At 35.1% G+C, this 11,034-nt stretch overlaps 1 protein-coding gene across 1 annotated transcript in view; it reads right to left on the bottom strand.

The window, feature by feature from the left end:
• The window catches only part of LOC108970261 (neural cell adhesion molecule 1-B), a 125,964-nt gene that overhangs the window by 4,252 nt on the left and 110,678 nt on the right, over positions 1 to 11,034 (bottom strand). Inside the window, exons 15-18 of the mRNA XM_018935545.1 lie at positions 9,177 to 9,358; positions 4,721 to 4,905; positions 4,424 to 4,532; positions 2,216 to 2,382 (exon numbers count right to left, since the gene is read on the bottom strand). Of these exons, the coding sequence (XP_018791090.1) occupies positions 2,216 to 2,382; positions 4,424 to 4,532; positions 4,721 to 4,905; positions 9,177 to 9,358 (643 nt within the window). The remainder of the gene's footprint in view (positions 1 to 2,215; positions 2,383 to 4,423; positions 4,533 to 4,720; positions 4,906 to 9,176; positions 9,359 to 11,034) is intronic.

Below are 11,034 nucleotides of genomic sequence, written 5' to 3'. Positions count from 1 at the left end.
GCCTTCACTTTTCAAGGCCCAAATGATCTCTCAAAATGGTTTTCATTGATCTTTCCCATATTCCACCGATAGAAGTAAGATTTCTGACTGGTAATTGTCGAATCTCAAACACAAAAACCTTCATATATTGACGCGCTGATCATATTTGCCCACGACAACAATTATCACTGGATGCCCTCTCCGAAAGTCTGTACGTTTCGGCATCAAAAATTTCAATTTCAACTTCTTAGTTGAATAATTTCACTTATCTATCTTAGTCACAATGTTATGAATAAAACACGCTCTCTCATCTTCATTGAGATAACTCACAGTTTGGCMGGTATGTGCGGTACAAAGTCAAGTCAGTCGTAAGTTCGCAATATGGGGCCTAAGGGAAGTATTGATCCGAACCAACCCATTTTCGACATAAAGACAAACCATTATCAGAGAAGAATTTTCCTTTAATTTCAATTACATATGYCGCATATTGACCGATATTTTCGAACAAAAGTCAACTATAGGTACCGGGGTCCAAATATTCGGTGCCTGAGCGCTTGACCAGTTTTCGATGAATTAAAAATATTTTTGAATATAAAGTGGCACGCTCTTAAAACATTATTTGTGCGAAGGTCTATCCCGTTATATTAATTGTTTCTTGATTTATATGTATTGGAAATTGAACGAATCATTGTTATATGGGAAGTAGGCGTGGTTGTAGTCCGATTTTGTCTATTTTCACATTGTAGCATAAGAATTTTAGAATATTGATATATTACTAAATTTYGAAATTGGTTGGTCGGGTCCCAAGATGTGGGATTTTASCAAAAAGTGRTCGGTGCCACSCCCATCGTCCATTTTTCACACCAGCTCCCTTAAAGCTTTCTCATACCTTCTCGGTGGTAAAATTTAATGTCTCTGGCTTATTAAGTTACTGATTTATCGCGCGTTTATGTATGCGTTATTAATATGTTTCTATTAAATTTTATTAAGCCATCAACAACTCGCTCTATTTCGCAATAAAAGCACTAGAGCAACGGAATTAATTTTATGAGACGTTGGTAATTCGTGAATTATAGCCATCACCAAACTATTTCCGGGATAAATTTATTTGATTTTGTCGACTTATTTTTCACAGTGACCATTATTAAGAAAACCAAAAGTATGAATTCCCTTATTATAATTGTTGGTTCCAGGGCACGATGCGAATATTTCTCTTATAATAGCTCATGCTCAATTTAAAAATAGGTTTCTATGCAATCCTATCGTTCCACCTCTACTAAKAGATTAGAGTTTGGAGCATAACCGTTATATGGGGGTGGCGCAGTCATTATCCGACTTCATTTATTTTCACACTGTGCGGTAAACTTATAAACGCAAATGTGTCCAGGTTGTTTATTTTAGATTTATTCTGTTGTGAGATATGTCAATACAACTTAGTAAGGGGCGGTCCCGAACCCACTTTTCAATAATTTTTATCTCACAAATGTCGTCCTACACTGTGATCCTCCATTCCAAGTTTTTCATTACTTAATTTTTGGCTTAATTATATTAGTTACCCATTTCTCTGCAATGCATTTTATGAGGATGGTAATGGTCGGATTACGCCATCGACCACGCAATCTGTGTTCCAAGAAACAGGTGCAAAAAATTTCATAATCATTGTTTGAATTATTACTTAAGTTATCATAATACCTTCGTTTTTACTGCAAATCAATGACCGATCAAAATCAAGTTCTTTCAAAGGATATGTATTATGTGAAGGGGATTATAGCTTCTATGCAACCGAGATTAGCTTTTTACACAAATTTTTTTTCTGCGCCCCCGGAACTCTCAGGATTTGACTTCCAGAAAATTATATAACGTAAACAAGATATTTAATTTCACTTGAWAAAATATTATTCTACATATTACACAATTTTGAGCTATGTCAGTTGCCCCTTGTATATGCATACGAATCAGGCAACTGGTGTACAACCATACCTTAAACTTGTAGATGAATGCTTTTATGGAAAAACTCAATAAAACTATATGTGTGTATTGGAGTAGATATATTTCACTAATGCAAAAAGATCAAAMAATCAGCGAAACAAATCAACTTGGGAAATAACAGCCACCTTAATATGTGTACATATATATATATGTATACTGGCAAGTAGTGATGTAAAAGATTTTATCTACTGTATATGAAAGAAAGGAGTATGCACATGTGTGTAATATTTTTTAATTTCTTACTCACTTTGGAATTTGGTGACCACTTTGTGGCTGCTATTGGTGTGAAGTGTAGCTCAGAACTGCCAACGTTGCCACTTCCGCCGCCGCCACCACCGCTGTTGCTACTGCCGTTGCCGCTTCCTCCGCTGCTGCCACCACCACCGCCGACGCCATTACTATTGCCAGCCGTAACTGTTTAATGGCAATTTATTGGCATTTGTTCATTTATTTGTTGGTCGGCATTCGAACCGCGATCGAAGTTGGCCAATCGTCCGGTCGGTTTGTCAATTCGGATTGTTGATGTGACRAAGTGGTAGTAGATAGTTTGCAGAATTCGCCAGTTGGTTTGCAGAATGTTTGTCGCACCACGTATGTATATGTGATTGGGTGTTGAATATTGCAATTTGTTTGACATTGCATTTATAAAAAAGTTGATGAAATCGAAATAAAAGACAAACGAATAAATTACCTTTCAAAATGTATTTATGGGTTTAGTAAAATGATTGGTAGAGTTAGTTATAGTTAGTTTGGAAAGTACAGTGATAATTTGGAGCACTCACGAGTTGATGATAGAGAAGCGAGACGAATTTGCAGATAGAAGAGAGAGGCCGAAATAAGTGAGTAAGAAGAGCTTGACAAGCTGGCAGGCAGGGGTAATACTCGAAAATTCTACGAAATGATGCTTCATCTAACAGAAGTTTTCAAGACCGGAGCATACTCTTGTAGAACCCCATGAGGGGATTTAGTAACCGATGCCAAGAGCATACTGAAATTATGGAGGGAACAATTCTCCAGCCTGCTGAATGACAGTGACAGCATTACAGCACACTTAAATTCCAGTAGTTATATACTTATATAATATTATATAATGATAGGCCAAAGGTTTTCCTACCTGTAGACATTTATTTACAAAAGTCATAGCAATTATGCATATGTATGTACATAAGCATATGTGAATATATATACTTATATATGGAATTTTTTCAARATCTAACTGCCATATTGCCACGTTTATATCGCAAATTATTTTTTACGTGTATTGTTGTTTATTTAGATGTCAAAACTAACGCTAGAAATGATTCACTAGCATTATCCAAGTTCTCATGCAATCGCGAAAAATGCAATAGGTCACATAAAGGTCAGTCGTAAAACAATATATTATATATATATTATATATCAAGAAATTCGAATAGCAATTACCCGTCTGAAGCACAACAAAGTGCCGGGGGTCAATGGATTGCCGGCTGAGCTATTCAAATACGATGGCAAAGAACTGATAAGGAGCATGCATCAGCTTCTTCGTAGAATATATATACAATCTGCGCCAACCACCGGGGGGATAACCCTACTCAACATCGRATATAAGGTTCTATCGACAGTATTGTGTGAAAGATTAAAGCAACAACTGACCAGATATTCACAATGCGCGAAATCTTGGAAAAGAGCCGTGAAAAGATAATCGACACTCACCACCTTGACAGCACGAAAGGGAGCCGACTTCATGCAGCAATGTCTAAATTTGGTATCCTCGCAAAACTAATAGGACCTCTTCGCGAAGTGCGATAACAAACGAGGTTTCAGACAAGTTGACTCCCTTTCATGCGACAAGAAGAGACCTTCGCTCCGTGGGAAAGACCAGGTGCAGAAGGAGCTGGCTACATTTAGAATCTACAATGTCTCCAAGCAGTGAAAAGTAAGAACGCCTGGCGTGCTGTTGTAAACTACTTCTAAGAAAGCATTGAGGTTTTAGATTTAACCGCCTAGAATAGTGAATGCGTTCCAAGAAATGGAGTTATTGAATGATAACTGAAAATTTATTTTTGAAACTCTGAAACTATTGTAGTTAAATTATGGACAGATTTTTGTCAAAATTGTTGTTTTATTAGCACTTCGTAGTTTAGCAAATCGCTGCTGAAAAATGTGAAATATCAACATTATAGGCCCAATTGGTTCAATGAAATAACCGTCTTTGTTGTCCATCAGATTTTTCTGTAAGAAGCAACAACATTTCTGAAAGAAAATACAGCTTTTCTCAAACGGAATCATACAACAATTTTTACTAATACAAAATATTTTGAACTGACTTGAATTTTGTGCATAATAATCTCTATTTTTTTGTTCTGCAGCCTCTAAATACTCACTACACCTAGAATAATCTTAATTTAATATGCGCACTGTCAGGTCATCTACACTCAACATTTCAAATATAATTTTCTCATTAATTTCCACTCACCGTATTGGGATGGTATAACATCCGGATCTCGTTCATCTTCCACCAGATCTTCGGATGATTTAGTTTTAATGTCCGTATGCTGCCAACGCGGTTTTTCCATGCCACCGCACTGCGCGTTTGAGAAGATTTTTTTATTTATATGTATTTTTCATAAAAGCGGTTAGTTGCGGAAAAAAGAGAAGAAGAAATGAAAGTGAATTGAATATCGTTATCGGCATATCTGTGTTACTACGGCAAGTTTCACTGAGATAAGCACCGAAGGCAAATAGACCAACGCCACCCATTCGCGGCACTCACCTTCAGCACATCGCCAGCCTGCGCTGCCACACCGGTCGCTATAGGTTTGCTGCTGTGCTGCTGATTGCGTCGCAAATTATGCAAAAATGTTACAATGAATATGCGCACAATGATGGCCAAACTAATGATGACAACGGTAAGACCACTGCCAACCAGCACCGGCGACAGCGTAATGGATACATCATCTGCTGCCGCACACGCGTTGAGAGACGACAATGCGTTGACGGTTGGAGATTCCGAAAAAAAAACGAGCCATACAAGACAGAGATTTATACATATAAATATGAATTTGGGATTTTAGATTTTGTTTGTTTTTTAATTTGTTTTATTTTTATTTTTTATTTTTTTTTTTTTGTTTTTTTTTTTTTTTTGTTATTGCGCGGCCACAGTGTTGAATGGCAAGCAGATGGTGCATTGAAATTGTTGTTATTTACGCAAATTGTGTGCATTTGTAGAAATATAAAGTTTTTTTAATTTSATTTCGTTTTTTATTTTTCCATAGTCCATCCATTTTGTTTGTTTGTTTGTATTTTGTTTATGSCAGATTGTTTTCAAATTTTGTTTATTATTTGCGCCATATTTATTTTTAATATTTCAAATGTTCCATTGTTGTTGTTTTGTTGCATTTTTATGGAATATATAAAAAAAATTTTTTTATTTCCGTTTTATGTCAACAAATAATAATTCATAAATGCGCCCGTCGTGCCGTCATTAATGCGCCAAGCACGTACATTTAACGGGAATTCAAGCAAATCCAGTTCATATTTTCATGCATTTATAGTACGTTGTTGATTTCAATAACCGGTGAAAGGAGACCGTAAAAAATAAATAAAGGAGATCAGCACAACATGGATATTGAAATTGATTTATTGTCTTAAATGGTTAGTCTATATATATTTTTGTGGTTTGAATGTGTTTATATAATTAGCATTACTTGATATATAATATATCACATAACTTATATACATATTTCTAGTCTTAAATAATTACTGGGGTTTTCTGTGTATATATACGAGAATTAGGTTTACAGCTCTTACAAAATAATCGCTATATAAAACTCTTACTTCACAGATTTTGATTTAAACTATATATAGTGTACTGTATATAATACATTTCAAACTCGATTCATTTCAATTCCATGAAACTTTTCATATTTGAAATCAATTAGCTTACACTCTGTTGTTCTCTGTCTTCCCACTTGGTTTGAAAACCTCAAATATTATTTACACTGCTCTCTAAGCGACGAAATGAATACTTCCGTTCCAAAAAACGTTACAATTAAATTCATGCAGATTCCAACGAATTAGACCACACTGAAATTCATCGGACACACGACCGAACACGTCCTTACTACTTGAAATATACTTTTTAATATTGCAGTATATTTTTTTAACTTTTGTACATAACAATATTTTTGAAGGTGCTATGGCCTTTCCAAAATGCATTTCTATAAAACCAAGAAAATATGTTAGCACCGGCTGCACTGAGGATATTATACCTTCTACAGGAGCTTTTTTAATAGCATAAAAGGGTATGAAAAGATCTTTACTTGATTTTSATCGTTCAGTTGCAATGGSAGCTATATGCTATAGTTGTCCGATRTTGGTTGTTTCGACAAATGAGCAAAGGAGAAAATTTCAGATCATTACCTCAAAAACTGACGGACTAATTCGTTTTTATTCAGACGAACAGGCGGTCATTGGCAAATCGACTTAGCTGGTCCCATTATTCATTTATATATACATATGTTATGTATCTTACTCGTATAGTGGATCCGTCGTTTTCTTTTGAATGCTATAAGCAGCATGGCAAACTGCCCCTCTCAGGTTATAAATATCGAAAGGTCTAGTGCTAAAACTTATTGTATAGTTAACTGTTATATTCACTGAATAATTAATAAGCAAKACGAGCTAATTTGCTTAATTCGTAGTCTCAGCCATTCGAGACTTTATTTTTTGACATAAATCCCAAAAATTTGTTCGTTAAATTCTATTAAACAGCTAGGACATAACTTTTTTTAGACAGCGCAGTTGTACCGGAATAATAAACCACCAGTGGTTTAACATTTATAAATTCAAACATGCCCCCCTGATATCTCTTTTCAGATTTATTATTCAGCTTCTTTAGAATTTTTTTCACATTTTACTAATTTCAAAATCCACTGCTCTAGTTTGTAAAAGTCGAGTCTGCATTAAGTTCTGCATTGATGTGATTATCTGATTATATGAAAATTTTAGATGATGTTGGTTTGAACATAATACAAATACAAGCGTGGTGTTTGCTTTTCATGAGCGTAGATTAAGTTAGGCTATGTAATAGTTCAGATTCTTTTGCCAAATACTACGAAGGATATAACTTGGATAGATATGAACTTTGTATAGCTGTGTTCCCCAAAACAAATATATATAGATTGAAAATACTCTTAAATTGAAGAAGYGCTCTGAGGCTATTATCTTAAGGCGCTTAATAATAATTTGATCTAATTTACTAGGTTTGGAATAAATGCATACTTCTCGGAAAGAAGCAGTTATCCCTAGCCAGCTGCMACCTCTGCAGCGTAGTGAAAGACTCAATATATTAAACCTCTTTATTACCTTTGCCTTCGTTTATTTTCAAAAAGAGTAATTGAGATTTCCGTACGAGACTCCAAACATTAGATGGGATAATAATGTATGTGGTTACATGAATGAGACAATGATAACCCATTAATGTTGTAGGAAAATATTTGGCCACAACAACCCCTCCGTTAGATCTGCTTTCTCCAAACTGAAAAAGAAAGCGAAGCCTATGGGTCTGGTTGTGAACGAGGACAAGACGAAATATCGACATTGTAGACAGTCWCAACTTTAAAGTCGCAGATAATTTCGATAAACGGTTATAAGGATCTGCTATACCGAACTCTGAAACAAATTCGACACTCAATTAGAAAAAAAAAAAATTACTATTTTTTGCGCGATTTCTATTTCCAAACTTGAAGGCCAGGAGTTTGAGTGTAGAAAGTCGCAACAGCGGTTTCTTACACAATATACCCATTCGTTACGATTTCGACTTGATATCCTACCCTCGGTCAACTGGTCATCTACTGACAACGCGCTTGAAGTAAAAGGCTAAACGGATATTAGATATTAACTGAAAAAGGGTGACTAGCGTTCAACGGCCCCAAAAGTATTCTTTTTATAGATGAAAAAAAGTTCAGTGTTTAAAATATTTTTAATAAATAAAATGACAAAATCTACACAAAACTTATAAAAATGCAAAAAAATTTATTCTATGGGCCAATGTTGTGGCACCATTTAACTGCTATATTGGTTTGGTGCGGACTCTTTTGTAAAAGTGTTACAACTATTAACTTATGTACCAGCGAGATTATTTAGAAGGTATGGAAAGCATTTACGCAATACTTTTTTCGATTGTATTTTCAAGCAAGATTCTGCTCCAGCAAGAAATATTCCAGGTGAGATAGCTGCAGTTGGTTGACTTTCTAATAGTCCAGATTTGAGTCCATTGGACAACGRTCGTCATCAATTTTAATAGCTGCTATTGATCATTGGCCAAATCCTTTGCGGGCTTATGTAAAAGCAAATGTGAACCTTTTCGAATAAGCTCTGGTACAACGCTTATTTAATACATCCATTATTAAGTAAAATGAACTTTGTTAAAAATTATGATTTAATTTTTATAACGGCCTATACTTGCAACAGTACTTATAGCAATACTAATTATACTAGAGAATATAAAAGTACTTATAGCAATACTAATTATACTAGAGAATATATAAGAACTCTTTTGTTCTTATTTTACCATTTCGAAGTTGTTCTGACTTCGGAAATGAATTGCGAGCTCAGAGAACAAATAAGGCCGCACAAGGGATTACACGGAGGATTTTTTTTTTTTTTTTTTTTGTCAAAATGTTACAACTAAGCGAAAAACCATCAAGATAAAGAAAAAATTAAAAAGGTCATACAAAAAAATAACACATACGAACGCCAAACCCTTTGAGGGTTTTACTATACTGACCTAGTACCATCACTCTGACTTGGAATTTCTCACCCCCCAGATAAGCTGTTGTACTGGCGACTTACACTATTTATGTATTATTCTTGTAAGATCTTAAGGCACTGACAGATTTGATATGTATATAGGATAGCTTCTTGTACATATTAATCATCGAAGTGATGAGACAGAATATAAACACTGCAGTGTCACAAGAGCAGCAGGCAAATATATCGATATACTTTAGGTAATCGATAAAACGCTAGTATCTGTATATACTAAAATAAAWACAACAACAACTTAAGTTTAAACAAGTATACAAGTAATCAATAGAAACTTAACTTAAAAGCTTTGCTCTCACAGCTCATGACTTTCGGCTTAGCAACAACAAAAGCATTCACTTATTATACGCTACCAATACAACAATAGCACTAACATTGATATTTGTTTGGCGCACACTCACCTGATTTGTATGCTGACGAGCCAATAATGAAATCCGACAGCAGATACAAAGGACTACGGCCCTTCTGATTGTAAGCATAAATACGCARTTTCAGAGAGTTGTTCTCCTGTGTCATCATTGATGTCAATGTATCGAGATTTTCCAGAGAAAACTGTGGCTCCTCAATGTTGGTCAAATTAAATCTGCAAAATAGATGAAAGAAGCAAAATACATAAATTCATAAGCATGGCAAAGCACATAATTATTGTGGTGAAAACGAAATGGGGAAAACGAAATTAAATGGTACAACAACAAAAGAGTGTAGTGTGTTATTGTATGCGRCTTATATGTGAGTGACTGCGGATAAAAGCAGCAACAAAACCGTTTACAGTTGGCTTAAGCTTAAGCTAAATTTAAAATGCTCGTAGGCCTCTCAAAGCTGAACGCATAAGCTCTTAAGCGTATACATACATGCACATACACAAGCTTACACCACAATKGGCATGTGTGCCTACTTAGCTGCCCTTTTATGCACCCATTCGATTGCCTTTCATGGGCGTTTCGATTATTTCGCACTTTTGTGTATTGCGGCACATTTTTGAAATGTTAGAAAGTCATTCGATTAAATGTCATTTAAATTGAACATGAAACGGTACATATATACATGGGTGTGTATGTAGATGGCGTGCGTAACCATTGACGGTTGCGAGTGTAGGCGTGGTGTGCGTGGGTGTATGGGTATGCGTGATCGCAGCAAATGCCAACTAAAAATTCGCTTCACACATTTGTGCAAAGATGCTTACGCGTTTACTTATGCATAATCCTTTTTTCGTGCGCCGATTCAGAGACCCACATTCATTGCGCATTATGTGCTTGTTTTCGCAACGACATTTCGCAGCACAATTTTCATTTTAGTTTCTCTCACTCTATTTTGTTGCTTTTTCATTTTACTTAGTTTTTGTTGTTTTTGCATTACCAGCAATTTAATTTTCATGCTTTTCGTACAATTTTCGCTTTAGCAGTTTTGTGTGTCTCTAGCTTTGCGCTCTATATACACGAATATATGTACGTACTTAWGTATGTCGGTATATTTACTTGACCTTATTTCTTTGCCAAATGTACATATATGCCACGTTATACTATATACATATATATACGCAGAAGTTGTTCGGCACTATAAATAGAATATCACATAATTCCAATAACGAGTAGAATTCCCGCTTTGAAAAGCGGGCAAATAATTCGTTTGTGTGCACAATGTGGAAAGTGTGTGTGTGTGTGTGTGCGTGGTAACGGCAAAAAGGTACGTAATAAAATTTCAAAAGCGCGCGCACACACACACAGACGAAGCCGCACACATGAGGCGGCATTAAAATATAAAATATTGCGTAYACGCAGTGGCTAGAGTTGCAAATAGCAATCACACTACCATTCAATCCTTTAAAAATATTGAAATTGGTTTGGTTACTAGCCTTTAACATAAAAAAGAAATTTGATTAGGTTTCCTTTATGAAATCCAACGGAATATTTTTCAATATTTAAAATGGAAAATTGAGTATGACACAGAAATAGCACAATTGAAAAATATTTAATAATCCACGCTGCGCAAAACCAACGGAAAATACAGAAATACTATATTTTTTGAACTTAAGTCAATAGTGACTCGTATATCTAGATGTGAAACCACGTATTAGGCTAAGGTTTTAAGAAAGTTAAAGAACTAGCGCTGCACTACGCTTTGAAAATATGTAGTATATCTTCGAGCAAAAGTTTTCGTTTTTTTTTTTTTTCGAATATCAAAACTTTTCTAAATACATACAATCAGCCTATAAAATATCTTCTTCTTCAAAACAAAAAATATGAATTGTTTATCGACCAC

Source organism: Bactrocera latifrons, unplaced genomic scaffold (genome assembly GCF_001853355.1).
Source record: "Bactrocera latifrons isolate USDA-ARS-PBARC rearing strain unplaced genomic scaffold, ASM185335v1 scaffold_294, whole genome shotgun sequence".
Classification (NCBI taxonomy): domain Eukaryota; kingdom Metazoa; phylum Arthropoda; class Insecta; order Diptera; family Tephritidae; genus Bactrocera; species Bactrocera latifrons.
This window is presented reverse-complemented; position numbering and strand designations above follow the sequence as displayed.